The following is an 18,169-nucleotide window of genomic DNA, read 5'->3' on the forward strand; positions in this document are numbered from 1 at the left end:
TAACGCTAAGCAACAGCAGGACAGAGTATGTAATCAACTGAGTTCACAAATGCCTAGTTATTCAGATGAGGACACAGTGTGTTAGGGCTTAGAGGAAAAGCTCTTATCTTTAACAGGTTTCTCTGCTATTTGTGATTGATTTTGCTTTGTGAGAAGATCATGAAAATGACGGATTTGTTTGTCAAAATAGTTGCATTTTAAAACTGTGTTATTTGTTAGAATGTGTAAACAAATGTAAATACAGTAAAAAATGTGCATTCCCCCCAAGCAAATGCAAACCTCAACATTATACTTCACGTGTGTGAAACTTTATAGCAAAATTTAACTAGAAAAATAACCTAAGTGGGGGTTGGAGCACACCTTGAAACACATTTTCTGTGATCTCTCCTAGCATTCAAATGATACCTCAACTTAACTCATCACTGGAAGCACATGTTCTGCAAACCCAGCCAAGCAACACAGACAAAACCTAACAGCTCACCCGAGCATTGCTCACAGGAGAAGCTGTGAGTTACATTACCTTCTGGGAAATTCATGCATGTATTTCATCCACTGCATCAAAGACTGAGTGTACAAAAGCAGACTATCAACACACACCATGTAAGTTCAATTGTTCAATCTTACTGCCCAGAAAGAACACAGATACCCAGTTATCAGTGGAAAAATATTTTTTTTCTGTTTGTTTTGATTTGGGTTTTGGTTTTGGTTTGGGGGTGGGGGGTGGTGGTGTGGCAGGGGGTGTTGTTTGTTTTTTTAACACAAAATGAACACGTGTCACTGACAGTCCAGGCTTCATCCCAAAAAGAGAAATCAACAGAACAGCTTTAAGTGACAAAAGCAGGAACTAACATTAATGCACTGACTGTATGCTACAAACCAGATATTGAATAGAAAGGCACATTATAATTTCTTAGCCCAGCTAAATCTTCAATCAAATCTCTCTCTTACTCCAGTCTTTATAACTATTCCACCTGTTTAGAGACTAACATGCTACTCTGCTCCACAAGCATCAAGTGCTTTTTCTCTCAAATTATCAGATTAACATCACAAAGTTCAAACTGAGTAATTATTCTCAACTTGTATACAAGCTGAAGGTTGCTACTTCTGTTTTGGACTTGAAGAAGGGTTTTGGGTCTTCAAAGCTTTGGCAGCTGGTTTTATTTTCCTCCCAGGTATCTCAGTTTGCTGAATTAAAAAAAAAAAAAAATTAAAAAAAGACTTGCAACTCTCAAAATCTTGTTTCACCATTTGATCTCATTAGTAACTTTTATTAAACAAGTAATCCGTTAGTTTTAACATGCAAGCATACAATGGTTTCCCTAATAGCTTTTTAATGTTCACATGCATGTTCAGATTAACCTAACTGCAGAACTGTTATCTAAATGGCATAGTTTTATCTCCATCTCTATTAACCATACAGGTGACTTAATCAGATGAACAAGTGCCTTGTCACGTTAGGTTTTCCTCTTTTACTGGATGTATCCTCTTTTACCCTGTACCAAAGGGTGTAGAGCAACGAATATTCATTTAGCCAAAGTGTGGAGAGACTTCGCCTTCCAACGCCAGCTGTGGCAGACCCAGCTCACACCACCACTGCTGCAGGTCAGAGGAACTTGAAGCAAATCACGCAAGCTGGCTTTTAACATCATTTTAACATCACCCAGCTAAAGTAGGTGACGGAGCAGTCAAACAAATTGTGCTGCTGACAGAAACTTCCCACAGCAGGGAACACCGTCCCCAGCAGGGCAGCAGCCTCGTCCATGCACAAAGCTAAACGTGGAAGGACACGCATGACCTGGGTCCTAGGAACAAACAAGCAGGCTGGATTGGAGGGTGTAGTTACATGGGCTGGCTGGCTGAATAGCGAGGACAACGGAGATAAAATCAGCATGTTTACAATAGGAATAATAAGAGAAGAGATATGAGTAACTGTAATAAAGATGAAAGTGTTTGGCAGCTGTGTCTGTGGTCTCAACTTAGAGCTATTTTAAGATTTTGTTTTGTTGTTATCATGTTTTGAATTGTTTCACTCCACAAACAAGTTTTGTGTAAAACGACCCTATTTTTAACAGTCTGTTTATAGATAAGATCTCCAGAAAAGCAACACCTCATTCGCAGACTCATTTTGTAGTTAGAAAACAAACACTTTAATTAGGCAGACAGCATGCTGTAACTGAAATGGTGAGAATCCCCCTCCCCACCCAAGAAACATGCATTTTGCCATACATGGTGCTGCACTCCCAAGCTGTGCTGGAAGACTAGCCAGGGTAGCTGGAAGCTAACTATCATGTTAATCCAACTGCAGATCCTCAGACTCGGGTTGGATCAGCAGGGCGACAAAAATCCTAAGCAGCAGATACCTCCCCTACTTCAGCAGCTGATCAATAAGAGCAAAAAACCTAGCTATGACGCAGGAACAGGGAAAAGCTCTGGTGAATGCTGAGATATTGTCAGCTTATCAAGGTCTACTCACCCTCCCTCAAGCTATAAAGAGAACATGTTATAGTCTTGACTGGTGGTACAAGTACCCTTTTGCAAAAATACATTTCATACATAAGAGATTTTCTAGCATGTAATCTAGTAACAGCAAAGAATTAGCATTATTAGCATTATTGATACACATAAAAGTGTTTAACCTATACTAAAACCCTCCTGCCCCAGATCATAACAGAAATATGGAAAAGGGTGGTCCCTCTCTTGCCTTGCATCCCCAGGTACGTAATGAAGGCACTGCTTAGTACAGGAGAAAAGGTGATGACCCATTGCCTGATTCAAATCCCATCAAAGTTCGTGAGTCTTCTCATTGTCCTCAGGGAGCTTTGGGTCATTGATTTAATTACAGTGAAAGCGAAAATCATATTTGGACATTTTGTAGTAGTGTTGTTTCCCAAGAATAAACATCTAAAAACATAGCAAAGGAAGGTTGGATGAGGATGGGGAAGAATTCAAAGCTGGGCAATGCTATATTAAATTATATCTAAAATGCATGTAGGTGCATTGACCATAGGATGGGGGAAGTTACCCAAACTTGATGCATTCATGCCAAGTCACAAGCACCAGACCACTCTTCTAGTCATGCAATTGCAACATCAAGAGTATGGGAAAATGGGGAGTGTTCTGAAGTGAACACACAACCCCAGAGCACCCTGCACCAATACCTGATCTTCTCTAATTGTTATGAATGCAATTGGCTCTGTCTCATCTAAAAATGACTATTCTTTCCATATACAGTACGAAGTGCAGGAAGCCACACAAGATCTTATCTGCAAGGGCATGTGCACTTGGGTGGTGTCTACACTGACAATTTAGGCAATTTTCCCACGGTGGGGTTAGCACCAGAGGAATAACCTTTTGCTAGTAGCACTGCTTGGAGTGATGATGCAGGACAGACACAAATGGTTTCTGATGACTCCTGCATTACTTAGCTCTGCTGCAAGCAAGTTGGAACAACACAAAAGTAAATATGCTTGTGCCTGACTTAGTGTAGTATTTCTGAACCAATGGTGAAGGAATTTCTGAAAACCCCTAGAATAGACCAAACAACAGAATGAGACTTTGCAGATGAGGATCCAATGTCAACTCTAAGAAAATCACAGTGATCAAAGGCTGGATACATAATAATGGTAGAAATAATTGAGTAAAAGGCACACCACTTATTAATCATCAGGAACATCTGTTTTGTGTTTTGGAATCACTCATTTCAAACTTGTGGCTAATCAGTTTTGCTCAAACTCTTAGAGTACACCACTGCATAGTGTATGACATCAGGTTAGATGTTTAATTACTTCCTGCTGAAAGAGCATACGATATACACAGCTGTCTTCAGGAAGATCTTCAGAAATGAGAAAAACATGAGATTTCCCAGGTCCACTTTCAAGAGAGCATAAACATATTTTACAAGGAGTGAGACTGTCAAAATGAAGTAGTCACAGGTTACTCATATCTAAAGAATTTGAGGTAGAGAAGTAAAAGTCAAGGTTGCAGTATGTGTGTGCACAGGTAAAGGGAAGAGGGAACTGAAACAAACACTTCTGTGATTTGTCTTCCTTACGTCACTCAAAGCAGTTTTAAACCTGGTTTAACTGGTCAGTGCATCCTCACAAATGAGTGATCCTCTGGAGCGCTGCCCAAGTTTCCTGTGCACACAGGCCACCCACCTTCACCAGATCCTCCAGATCCAGGCTTTCTGTATGGCTAGATCTGCTGCACATTCACACCTCTTCTCCAAGAGCCCGCTTGCTTGACGAGAGCCCAGAAATCCTGGCAGAATACTACCATCTGAATTATTATTTCCCAGCAGTACTCAAGCTCCTTCCCAACCACTTCACCAGACAGATGTCCATAGCAGAGGCAGCTGCAGAAGACATGGTGTTTGGGAGCAGGTGGCAGAGTGGTCCATGGCCTGCAGGTTGGCTACCTCTGTTCTGAAGTGGCATGAATCTTGCAGGCAATGTGCCATTAAAGCTGTCCTTTTGCAGTAGATTAAGTTAATAGGAAAAAAAGGTTGAGACTGACATCATCATCTTTACATGAGAAACATCCCCTGCAACATTTTCCTTGTTTTTCTTATCAATTATTTTTAATTTGAAAGAAACAAGGGAATTCAAATGCACACACTTTAAAATACAGTAAGAGTTGAACAAGGCTTTGTAATTAAAGTGGTGAATGGGGGAAAGAAGCAATATCAGAGACATTTTCATCATCCTGAGAACAACTCAAAAAAGTCAGAGTGAAGAAATCCAAAATCTGAATATACACTGATGTGGTCAATCAATCTTAACAGTGATCTGTATTGACAGATTTGCAAAATTACACCATGTGTACTCAAGTACCATGTATGAAGTAGGACTACAAACAAAAACATCCCCGAATAGGTGTTCAAAACGTCACTACACTGAAAATCAAAGGTCATGTAGGTGATTGAACTACGCTTTTCTACACATTAGCATATTTGTATTCCTTTAAGTTTGGTCAACCATCGTTTCTACCAAATTATCAAATTACTTCTGGAGTAGTATGTATTGCTGACAAAAACTTTGAATTCTGTGTCTCCAGAGCTTTTTCTCTGGGTACTCCAACTTATTTTATGACAAATTTTATCAACTGAATTTTAATAGATAATCCACATTGTCTTAATTGAAAGAGCAAATATTAACTGAATTTAACATATAGAATCAACCTTCATTATTTGTAGAAATTAACGGATGAAACGTTAGTAGAAAAAATATACTCTGCTTTTATAAACAGATAAATCTGGGTGGACAAGAATAAAAAAAACCTGTTAAAAATTAAATACTCCCTGTCCCACTAATAGCTTAGTCCAATAGTCTTGTCTAAGAACCAAACCGATGAAGGGGAGAAAAATGCTGCTAGTCACCGATACAGAGAAGTTGGAGTGGGAGCTCTCTCAGGCCCAAGAATATTTCTGGTTGTCAGAGGCTAAAAAGATTATTTATTGTTTCCTTCCTAAACCCAGCTCCACTGCCACCTGTTCAGAATTTACTATAAAGCTGTTAAACAAGATGAGAACTTTGATGCTGACTGTGAAAACAAGTTTCACTGTATCTGACCCGAGCAGCACTCACTACTGATCCAGAAGCAAAGGAATTTGATTTTTTTCTTTAAGCACAGCTATCTTTTTACCTTTATAAGCTGTTTAAAAAAATGTAAATAAAATAACTCAGTGGACAATAGAGGGCATTCATCCCACAGAAAGACAGCCACCACCCTTAGACATGAAATATCGCAGCACATTAAGTCATGAGACCCCGCTAATCAAAGCTGACAGGGCCCTGAATGTGATTTCTGCTGAGACTTAGCGATATCATGGGGCACTGAAGCATGCACAGCCTGCCAGACTGCCCCTGTTCATGTGACAATGGCTTTTATTCCCGAAAGGGGCCTGCGAGTGACAAGAGTCCCCTTTGTCTTTAGGCTCCTGCATTCGCAGTGCAAGAGAGGTTCATTCAACCAGCCCCAGACACTCTTTGAAAGGCTGAAGTGTAACATAAGATGACCATGAAACACTAGCTTGCCTTCTGCCTATCCCTCATTCTTCTCAAGCACAGCCTGGCCTATTCAGGGCCTCTCACAGACTCGCTCGCACTGCATTACCCCCGGTCTGCTGAATCCCCGCATTGTCCCGGCCCCACCGGCAGCCATCGCCCTTCCCACAAAGCCGTCCACCCGGCAGCCCGACCAGGCTCCGGCACGGCCCGGGACAGCCCGGGTCAAGGACGGCGTGGAGCCACGGCCTGCGGCTTCAGAGGGCGTCTGGGAAGGGGACAAAGCCGCCGCATTTCACCTGAAACTACCTGAGCGGGAACATGAAACCCTTCTGCCTCTTCACCCCATGTGGGCCATGAAGAGCAGACCCGGGAGCCCCCTGCACAGCTCCAGAGCGCCCTGCACGGCCCCATGCTGCCATACTCCTCCAGCAGCTGCGATCTCCATTCACAAAAGAGCAGATAAAAACCCCAAACAGGCCAGACGCCTCAAAAACCCACTTAGGTGTCCCTGCTTTTTCCTTTAACTCTCACGGTATCAGCTTGTTTCTCTGCATCACGGGAGCACTAGTGCCATCTGCTGGCCAGCGCTCCCCATCAGGTGCCTCCTCACCACAGCAACTATTTTATACTGCTAAATCAGAATAAAGCTATCTTCCCCCAACCCCACCATCGCCTGTGCACAGGTGATGGTTTTCCTGCAGCCCCCCAGGACACCTGCACCCTGCCCCCCTCAGGCGGCCGTCCCAGCAGCTCACTGCAAAACTCCCGCCTGCTGCGATTCACAACCTGGTTCAGCTTTTGACCAGCTCTACTAAAACAAGGCGTACGGGGAGGGCCAGATGCGGTTCAGAAACAAGTAACCACCATGGCCGTCCCCAGGGACCTCCGGGATCTCATTTTCTGAAGAAATCTTTTTCCAAAACCTCTGTGAGGGAAAGGAGCCTTAATCCATGGGGCAGAGCTGGGGACCTTCATGGTGTGCACACCACAGTAGGAACTGCGTTAAAACAGGCAATGGAATAACGTGCTCTAGAATAAATGCCTGGTGTCTTGTAAATACAGCAAGAAAATAAATAATGACAGCAAGGATTTATAAGGATTTCTGTCTTTTCTGGTGACAGACAGAGGAGCCAAAAATCCCACATGTGAATCTGCTTTACTGCCCCATCTCTCAGATGGGGAAGAGCAGGACAAACAGACGCGCCACAGCCCACTACAAGTCCTCAGAGCCCTAGTTCCATGTTTTTGGGGGTTAGTTGCTGTGAACTTAGGTATGATCAGTCCCCAAGGGCAGTAAAAGATTTCCTGTTATTCTTGAAGATAATTCTATTCATCCTCCTGGCAACAAAACAAAACTAGAAGAAAGTTATGGCTGAGGGTAAGCAACAGTTGAGGTTTCCTGTTCTTCACACTGGGAATGACTAGTAAATGAGCTTTTCTGTGGAAGAAAGAACAGCAAAACAATTCCACCAAAAAAAAAAAAATTTCAGAGCTTTCCAAAACCAGATCTAGAAAGAACTGCATTTCTAATGAAAACAATAAATAACTTCGGAGCCATGACCTTAAAATCACACTTGAATATAGTCAAATACTACGTTTCTTTTAGGATTTTCAAACACTCATATTCAAAAACTTATTGAGCTAAAGAGCAAGTTTCAAGCAGCTACCTGCGAACTTCTGATAAAATGTGAAATATCCTTGTTTCAGTATTCAAAGAAATCAACAAGAATGGAATTCCACGATCTCACTTGGGAATTCGGCTTTACTGAAGAACAGGATTTTAAAAATGCTATTTGATTTTTTCTTTTGCTAAACAAGGTTAAGCTGTTCCACATCAACAAAGTGAACCATCTTCCTTTGAGAAAAACAAACCTATGGTTTTTGCCTTTTAAAGCATTAACAGTATTGTAGTTTGCTCATGAGAACACTTGCAAGGCTACCAAGACATCATGGTGATGCCAGAGATGCTGCAAGTACTCTAAACCACAGGGTAAAACATGTCAAATTCTGGTTTTGGTGAACTCCTGCCAGTGTCAGCCACTCAAACTCAAATATACGAGTAGTAACACATTTTGAATATGAGCCTCAATGGTAAAGAGGCTTCGAAACTCCTCAAACTGCAACCCTTTGGTCAGGGTAATCATGTGGGAACAGAGAGATTTTCCAGCCCCTCCTCTCTGCAGGCAGGTTGGAGATAGCACAGCAGGTCTATGACCAACTACTAAAATCCCTTCTTTTCTTGCCAAGGACAAGGAAAACAAAAAAGAACACAACCATCCCCTTAAATTCTCCAAATTAAACCCTATTAACCTATTACTTTCAAAGGTCAAAAAAGGGGTGGAGGAAGGATTCACTAGCATTCTGTACTCAGCCATTAGAAAAAATGAGGTTGAACACAGCCTACTCATGTACATGGGAAGACCATGCTAAGCTGTATCATTCACAGTGTGCAGCTGCTGTGATGAAATGGAATTCACATTGAAATGCATCCAAAAAAGGACACAGACATTAACAGAGAACTAGAGAGCTGGGTAGGTAAATTTATTTGAAAGACATGACCCACCTCTTTGTAATCGCCCTTGTGATAAAGATGACTGACATGTCCAAGCAAATAGTTCCGGTCTGCTGTATGGAGCTGGTAAATGCTAATCAGAGGGCCAAGAAGATTAGCTGGGCACTGGGCTAGTATTCTGAGTACACGGGCCTGCAGCTTCTTCAGCTTGATGCCAGACTTAAAAAAAAAAAAAAAAAAAAAAAAAAAAAAAATATCAAACACAGATTTAGTAAAGATGGCTACAATTCAATGGCAGTTGAAAATGCAGCTTGTTTGAACAGTGGAATAAGCCAATTCCTTGGGAAGGGATTCTCCAATTTCCCCATGGAGTCTGCAAGCAGAAATCAGAACAATATGATACACATTTTTTTCACAGCTTCCAATTAAAAAACATTAAATGTTTGCGGGATAATTCTGGAAAAGGCATATGGCCTTGTGCAAAAGTAAAATATGAAACTGGAAAAATGCCCTCTTTTACTAACACAGCTATTTAGAAATTCTCCCGTCTAGTTCCCAGCAGAAAATCTTTGAATCCAGCAACTTCCCTCAAGGGAGATCTCACCTATCAGGCATAAGAATTCAATTTTCATTCCCAGGCTTGCTCCTGGGTGCAAGAAGGGCAGTAAAAGCAAAAGCATCATCAAAAGATGCACAGATACAAGTATTAATCCTTGTGTTCCCACATAATCATTCTCTTATGACATAGGAATTTCAGTGCCAGTAGCACTTCACTGCACTTTGCAGATACTGTAATGGCAGAGCTCAACAGCTAAAAAGAGCCATTTGGAAAAATGGGAAATGAAACAACACAAATATAAAAGTATCTTGCAGTTCAGAGCCAAAAGCATACAAAAAAGAAAAAATCAGTAGGTCAGAATATAAGGCAGCATAAAGAATGGTAAACATTAGGATGTATAATCTGATGACCCAATGTTACAAAGCTAATCATTCAAATGCTGAAAAGTCATACTGTTACCATTTACTGCATTCCCGATGATAAAAGCTCCCCACCATGTGGCAGGAGTTAAGCAATCGTACAGTAACTGGCTTCTATTTGCAGAACTGGAAGAATATGCAGAGTAGATTACTGCAATTGGTTTTATCCTGACAGCAGGGATGTGAGTTCCAGTGGGAAAGCCTCCAGCCCGGCAAAGGCTGCAAGATCAATGCTTGATCAAAGTGGTTTGATCTGGAAAGATGGAAATCCCAGCTTGGAAGGGGAAACAGAGCTCTCGCATCACAGCTTCCAGTGTTATTTCATTTTCAGGCCAGCATACAACAGATAACTACGAATTTCACACCTCGTCACACCGTGTTTGTATAAGACTATAGAGAAGACCCAGGACAATGGAATAAAGTGAAATTGGGGACACTTGAGGGACATTAAAATCAATTGCCCTCTCCTTTCTCCCGGCTCTCTTGCTCTCTCTTTTTCTAACCTGTTGAACAGCAGGATGCTCTTTTATCCAAAGCTGCAACTCAGTGGTGATGTAATACCCGAGGGAATGCCCTTTCCCCTTCCAATCACTGCTGCTCTCCAGCATGTCTAGGAGTCCTGCCAGTGGGTCCTCCAGTCCTGCAAAGCCCCGCCTGATTTCTTCCTTGAGCTGCTGAGATACAAAACCACATTGTCATGTACAAAGAGATTAGTGAATCCTCCCTTCCCCCAGCTGAACACAAAGCTTTATTTTTTTTAATTTAATCTATTCAGAGAGGTAACTGTTGCTATTCAGCCACCATCCGCGCCTCCAGTGACTTTTCATGTCATTACAGATTCCTTCATGGCTCACTGCACCTCAAACCCAATGGGAAAAGCAGCAATTGTCCACACTAATTATCCCATAAAGACAGAGAAGTTGTTCTGTGGGGCAGACAAAGGGGCTTGGGATTTGGGGGAGGGGGAGAAAAGAAGTGAGTTGGAGAAAGGGGTGTTATTAGGAAAATGGCAATATTGAAGGTAGATAACTGGGCTCAAAAACCTACTCATCTTCTAACAGACCTACAAGTAATAAGGCATATAAACCCCTCCTCCTCATTCTTGTACCACAAGCTTTCATGTTTGACCTTATACACGCTTTAGCCACAATGGCATAACGCTCCTCAACGTAACAGGAATATTTGGGAGTATCAAAATAGTTTGCATTTTACACACAAGATTAAAAAGAAAGAAATATCAGAGTTCAAACTCCGTCAGACTGCCATCCTGCAAATCTATGCTCCTTTCCTCCAAACCTACCTGAGCAGTGTATTTTCTGTCGACTACCTACTGCCACTGCACATCAGGCACGGCACACCTCCGCAAGTCTAAAAGGCCATACGAAGGGACTTGGAACCTGGGAAAACTCCACGCCATAAATCTTAGGAATCCCAGGGTGATGTGTTTAGAAATGTGAAGGAATTGGATACTCACTTTGTGAATGTTAATAGGCTACTTACTACCCATCTGGTAGAAGTGATAAATTAGCAGTACTGAGCAATATCTTTATAATGTTTACATTAGAAGTAGTTTCCAAGGAGCTCAGAGGGTTGGCAGGGTGAGGAAGTGGCATCCTTCAGTACCCACACAGGACCTTTCACCGCATGGTACATGTACTGGCATGGAGCAAGGCAAAAGCAGAGACAGAAAACAAGAAATCACTAGGAGCAGCTGCTCTCTTTCTTTTCTGGCTAAAAAGCAAAATCCAAAAGATGCTCATTCCCGCCTGCAGCCAGCACTTGTAATTTACTGTACACGATGGCCCCAGCCGTAGCTTCCAATGGAAACAACATAAAGTTTGAAGAACGACATGGAAAACAAAAGAAAATCTACAGAAAATTTGCCAATGAATTTCTTCTTTTTTATTCATGGACAATATTTACTGGAAGACAGTTATTTTCCATAGTGTCTTTCATGTCTGGAAAAACCACGAAACCCATCGTTTATGACAGAAACTGTTTCTTTCTCACTAGATTATCAAATGCAGTATGAAAAAACTGATGACTAACAAAGATGTGACTTTAGATAACAGATTTCTCCCTGTAAGTATTTTCCCTGTGAAAAGAATTTGCGATGTTAAACATAGGGCTCCAACTTCACTGTGAGATTCAGCAGAAGGAAAAGGCAAGCTCTTATCCAACCACAAATATCCAACACAACAGCCAAAGGAAAACAAAGCAACTCGCCAACTAAATTGCACTGTTTATAAATGGCCTCTCTTCTTTTTTTCCCCCCTAAAGCCCCACTTCAGCAGATTTAGACTCAACAAGAGCTTTCACCACACCGCTCAGCTCCTCCTCGGGCTGGAGTCAGAGCCCAGGCTTTGGCAGGATGGGCTCTAGCAGACACCAGGTCCTGCAAGAGCACAAGCCTGCTTTCACAGGCAGAGCATCTCCAAACACTGACACAACTGCCAGGAGCACTGTTGTTAATCTAGACTGTCTTGACTTTGTAGCAGCTAGACTTTGACAAGCAGGGGAGAAGCCTTCTTCAAAACTTCCTAGCAATCTGAAGACTTCAACTAGGGTACATATAGTTTGAGGGGGAAAAAAACAAAGAAAAAAAGAGGCATGAGACACCTAAATCAGAGAGGAAAGAGTGCTGCGCCGCCTGGCTCCTCTCTCTGCCAGAGAAGGATTCCTCTCAAACGTGTAATTGCCATTTCCATTTCAATTGATTCCCATGGCAGGGAATGCTCCTTGGGGGATTTCTACAGCCTGACAGACCATGGGAATAGGAAAATTTTGCTGATGCTCAAACTACATACTCCTTCATTCAGTTTTGGTCCCTTATTTCTAGTTACACAGCTCAGGGCAGTCTGCTGATGCCTCTTGGTTATTCCAAAACTGCTTTTCCTATGTAGGAAATGACCACTACTTATAACCATGTTCCAGAACTGAGGTCACGCCATGGACAGATACCCCCCTTGTATTCATGGTCACTAATTTGAGACCAACAGGCTGATTCACACAAGTTAATAGACAGTACTGACTTACATTCACACACAGCAAAAGGCAAAGAAGCTCCCTGCCATTTAAATGTCAATGGAGCAGACTGAGCTGTATTTAAGGCAACTTCCCTCATTTATTTGAACTGGACAGTTGGATGTAAGCAGCAGCACCGCACACCTCGAGTTGCACACTGAGGGCAGGGCAGCAGCTGCCCCCGAAAAAAGCATCAACACTTGGTGTGGGTGCACTGCATGTCTGAAGGGTGGCGATGCCCTGAGCATGGATTAGCCCATCTCAGTGACAGGGTGACAAGCACATGTCAGAAACCATTGGGGGCATTCATGCTCTGCTCCCCACCTTAGAGGGAGCTGCTGCTGTGCCACCGCCTGGTCCCACCATAGCCCTCCTCATCTCTCCAAAAGGCTTTCCTCATAGTTCAGAAACACATCCTCCAGGTTCAGAAACACGCTTCTGCCCATGCCCGCAGCCATGCAGCGCTGCCTGAAGGCTGAGCCCGAGGGGGACAGACCTGCCCCACCAGGGAGCTGCAGCCTGCACGCTCTGCAAAACCACGCGTCTCACTGGGATGACCGTTCCAGAAACAAACTGAATAAGTGGAGCTGCAAGTGTGACTCATGGGGATCCTCAAGCTTTTCCACCCTCAGCAGGAAAGCTGCGGTGCTCTCTGCCCAAGGACATGTCGATGGGAGGCTTTGTCTTTTTCAGAGCATTTTTCTTCACAATCCACACACATCCCAGGGTACACAGCACAGAGATTTTGATGATTACTCTTTCCTACTGTTGTTTTGTGGGATTAACTGCCCTCAAGATCTAACAAATAATATTTTTTTTCCTCCAACTCTAACAAAACTTGATAGAAAGCTCAAGGCTTCAGAGTTGCTGAGCTCAAGTCTATGTCGGTGACTGACCATTTGGAAAGGCACCTCTCACACTGTGTTTCCAGTTGTTTAATTATTCTGGCTGGGAACCACAGACTATCAGTAATGGAAAGTCTAAGTGCAGCAGACAAGGACAATGACTAAACACTCCAGACACCTAGGATGGAGCACGTACACCAAGGTACTCAGCCATGCCGGCCATTTTACACAGGACACATTCCACGTGGCTATGTGGTGAGCTGCAGGTTTTTGGGTCTTTTAGAAAAAAACATCTCAGCTATGAACCTGTCTGAACAATGCAGAGTTAAATATGGGAAACTCACCACTAAGCTGATGCATCTAGTGTTTTTGTTAGTTTTCAAGCTCCCAAATTTAGATGAAGTATATTTTACTCCCTATGAGAAATCTCCACGTAGAGCCCATAGGGTGCTGTATAAAAATATAGCACTAATTTTAGACAGGCAGTGTAAATTGCATTCACCGCTCTAAAAGGCAAAACCAAACCAAATCAGAAAAAATAGTAAAAATACTTTGAATACGAAGGCTTTGATATCATTCCACTTGGCAAAGAGCACTTTTCTACTGACTTCAACCCTCATATTTTTCAGCTACTAGAAATATTCTTCCCCCTCACCCAATTATCCTCCATTTAATGGACAAAAAGAATGTTTAGAAGAAAACAAAAGCAACTTTGATTTTTTTCCCTCTGTAACTCAGCCCTGTAAACTTCAGCTCTTTTATATGAGCCCCTGAGCTGCTTCACATCACACAGAGCTACCTTTTCTTTTCACTTCTTGCTGCAAATGCATGGGCTCTTCCCCTGCGTGCTGGAACTGAAAGCAATCATGAAGAATTGCAGGTCTGACCCAAGCATTCTGCGTCTGGACATGCTCTGCATGCAGTTATTAACTGCAGCGTGGAGGGGAGGCTCAGCCTTACCTTCTTCATCTCCTTCTTTGTCCAGAGAAGCTGAAGGGTTTTCAGCAATAGGAGTGGGTCCTGGCCTGGAGGAGGGGGAAGAGAGAGAAAGAGAGGGAGAGAGAGAAAAGGGGGAGAAAAACAAAACAAAACAGATTTATTGGCTCTGTACAGGCAGCCTAGACACACTGGTGCATTGTTTCACAGAAGAGAAATCAGCTACTCCATGCCACTGTGTTTGAAACCACCAACCTTCCAACTGTCAGTCAGGATTAAAGTGCGAAAATCCCTCACTCTGAAATCCTCACAAAATAACAGACATCATCCATGCATGGCTTTAACTAAACACCCACATGGGCTGAAATACTGAAAAGCTGTATTTGTGCATTTACAACTAAATCATGCTGCTCCTATGCATCAAATACATCCCCACCAGTCCCCTCCTCACCGCTCCCCCTTTTTAATATTAAAACAAAATGGTCCTAGAAGAGTAAGTATCTCGCACAAGTTGGAAAGGATTATCAACACACTCAATTTTAATGAAATGGCTCTTAAGTGTTAACCTCATCACAACCTGTGGATGGAAGATGCGAGTGGGTGAATTTATGGGAAGATCAGCCTTCTATTTGCTTGGCAAGCGCAGGGCAGTCTTTGTGTGCTGGAGAGCTGAGCCTGCCTGCGCAGGGCAAGCCACGCAGGGCTGGAAGCAGGCTGGGCTCTGGACGTGACTTCTCAAGATGGTGTTTGAGGAAGAGGAAAGATGAAATGCTGCTGTGATTAGTGGCAAGGCTAAAAAGAAAAGTGATCAATCATTTCAAAAGAAGGTTATTTGGAATGTTTCTCTTTTACTTTTCACCTAGTTATTTGAGAACTTGCATTCAGTTGTTATTTTGTGCCTATTATCATTCATCATACCAATATTATTCATCATACTCAGTATTGCTGAACCAAATGTTTAGGAATATTTAATTTTAAAAGCAGTAACATTTTTGATATCTGGTTCTACTTGATTTGCAATTATTTACTTAGAAAACCATGACTCAGAATATTCTGAATGAAACTATTCTATTGCATCAACAGTTTAAATGTGAAGAATGAATTTAAAAATCTGAATTAGTTCTCCAAAAACACTCCTTGTATATTTAGTTCACCTCCTCTTATGTTTTGATAAAGCCAAAAGAAAAATGTTAAACTGAAAAGGAAACATCCTTTCCATCACCTTCTGCATTCTAAAGTTCCTAAATAGCTCATTTCCAAACGCTAGATTTCTTGCTTAGTATCCCATCTCACTTCATATTTCAGGTCATAAAATGCTACTTCAACTGTGAAAAGCTCTACCTCATCCAACTAAACTCTGAAGCACTGCATTTATAAAATATTTTAAGTAGCAAGCTGATTAGTGGTTGAGCCAAGAGAATGATAGTATTCCCATTATCCACTAACCTCTGGGAAACACCAGCCAAATTAAAAATGCCACATTTACAATTCATAAGATAATATTTTCTCTCATCTCTGGCTGTTCTGAAATCTCAAATCTCCAAACACTGGCGGTTCTTAGCTACTGCTGCTCCTTTGGAAAAAAAAAGTCTCTTTTTACAACAAAACAGAAGAAAATCCAGATCCCTACTCCCCACAAAATTAGCAACTAACAGTCAAATTCAGTCCATGTGTGTGTGCATGCATACATACACACTCTCCTCTTGGCTTGACTCCCAAATAAATTTATGCACACAGAGGAAAAGAAATTAGAATGCAACCCAGTGTGTAACTAAATACACTGTAAATCTGAACTGTAATTAATGCAGTGAACAAGCCGGAATGATACAGGAAATGAGAGCAGTTAGGAAAGCAGTGTTTCACTTCAGATACAGCCAATAATTCAACTTGTTAAAAAGCTTTCTAAACCTCAATTAACAAAACAAGCCCTTTTCTTACGTGACTTCTTCCTACCTTACCTCCCTGTAACTGAAATCTGATCTCACCACTTTTTCAATACATAGACACATGAAAACCATCTCTCCAGTCAATTTCAAACGACTCAGCACATTGCCAGCATGCCACTCTGCAAGCATGGCTAAGTAGGAAACCATCTCCCCCCTCCCCAAACCCTGGAAGTGAACGCACCCACAATGTAGTTACTTCCACGAGGAGTCTCAGGGCACTGCCAAGCCCTGCTGTTGGGCAGCCAGGCCAGCCGGGCGGCCGTGAAGGCCAGTGCCAAACTGCTGGGACAGGAGAAGGTCAACCATGGGAAGGGCAACTACCCAACTTCTGGCATGACCTGACCAAAAGGGTTTGCTCTCCATTCAGTCTGTGCATAATAAAGAGGCAATTCCCACTCAGTTCTCCAGAATGGGGATTGAACAAGGAGAGAAAACACTGAAATATTAACCGCAGTACGCTGGTGTCAGAACAGTGCTGTTTCCTTCCTCACCTGGAAAAGCCCTGTAAGTATCTAAGGATGAAAGGCAGTGATAGGCTAAACATGACAAGATAACCGACAAGCAGTCTCTCCTAAAGCCAAACATAAACAAGACAACAAAGCAACATTGTGCTTTTGCCTAGTCCCACCAGAGTGGACAGATGCTGCAGTTCACGTTGGATCCTGTGCTGTTGTATCTAGCCACCCTCCAGCTAGGACAGAAGATGTAAATGTGAAGGTCCACATCATTTTGGCTCCTGAAAGAAATGAATAATTCCTCTTTTCTTTCTCCTGCAGGACCTCTTTTGGGGACTAGCTCCCTCATGGTTCTCCTGGCACCCCTGAAGAGTGAAAAAGAAGTGTCTTTGGCATGGATAATGAAGTTGTAACAGTACTGTTATGTTCCTATTGGAATACCAGATAGGTTCCTGCTCATCCACATCCAAGAAGGAACCAGAGAAACAGCAGGAAACTAATGCCAGGATATCCGAGGAAAAAGGACAGGACCTTACAAGTTTCATAAGTGTTCCAGAATAATTCTGGAAAGCAGACAATTGCTTAACACAAAAGGGAGAGAGGAAGAAATACAAGGGAAGGAAGAACAAAGTAAAGCAACTGAAAACCAAATGGTCATAACTGAACCACAAGTGCATCTGGGCTCAACTCAGACAACAAGAACAGGAAAATTTGGGAGTGACCTCCAGCCACTGCAGTAGGAGCAAGAAGCAGCAATTACTAAGATACACGTATTAAAACAGTAACAGAACAGTGCCTGCAAAAGCAAGGATGGGTCCCAGAGGCCAGAAAAATGCCTTCGTATGTCACACTAAGAACACCCAAAAATCTCCACTTCTCACAAAAAGTTAAATTCTGCAGAGACTCCTACGTACTGAGAGATATCCAGCTATTAGCAAGGGTCATTCAATGAGCAAAACAAACAAAACAAGAATAAGGCCATCTAAAACAGCATAAAAAAGCAGCGTGGCAAGAAGGAGAGCATCAGCTCTTTGCTCCCAGCTATGAGCAGCCAAGGATGGCCGGGTCTACCATGGTGGAGAGGCCGAGACGTGCCCCAGGCAACTGATCCCATTCAGTTCCTAGATCAAGCTCGAAGAAAAAGTGCTCAGTCTGACACTGATCCTTTACAGCTCCAAAAAAAGGGGGTTGCAGACCATAAAATACCTGGCAAGGCTTCACCAAAACAAGGTTATAGCACTTCAGTGGAGATCTCAAAAAGACACATCTGCATCCACTCCATCAAGACGCAAATTACCTCAATTTCTTCATCTGATAGTTTCTCCAAGTAGTATGTTCCTGTTTTAAAAATTTTGACATTAGTGTATTTCCTTTCAACATTTTTCATTCTGAAAATAAATTTCCTCTGCCCTGAATCTGGTACCAAAATTGGAGGAGATGGTAAATCAAATGTTTTCCAGTTCTC

General features: G+C 42.4%; 1 protein-coding gene across 20 annotated transcripts in view; it reads right to left on the bottom strand.

Moving 5' to 3' along the window:
- Window positions 1–18,169, bottom strand: part of EXD3 (exonuclease 3'-5' domain containing 3) — a 297,484-nt gene that overhangs the window by 189,216 nt on the left and 90,099 nt on the right. For 15 of the 20 annotated variants that reach the window (XR_005931367.1, XM_041119954.1, XM_041119947.1 and 12 more), the window contains 3 exons: window positions 14,328–14,392; window positions 10,002–10,172; window positions 8,572–8,739 (listed from right to left, as the gene is read on the bottom strand). Coding sequence is in view for 19 of the 20 variants with exons in the window: in XM_041119947.1 (XP_040975881.1) it covers window positions 8,572–8,739; window positions 10,002–10,172; window positions 14,328–14,392 (404 nt within the window). In the remaining variant the exon portion in view is untranslated. Of the gene's footprint in view, window positions 1–8,571; window positions 8,740–10,001; window positions 10,173–11,057; window positions 11,155–14,327; window positions 14,393–18,169 lie in introns of all 20 variants that reach the window. The other 5 variants (XM_041119949.1, XM_041119952.1, XM_041119962.1 and 2 more) reach the window with 3 other exon arrangements.

This window comes from Aquila chrysaetos, chromosome 24, assembly GCF_900496995.4.
Source record: "Aquila chrysaetos chrysaetos chromosome 24, bAquChr1.4, whole genome shotgun sequence".
In the NCBI taxonomy this organism is placed as follows: domain Eukaryota; kingdom Metazoa; phylum Chordata; class Aves; order Accipitriformes; family Accipitridae; genus Aquila; species Aquila chrysaetos.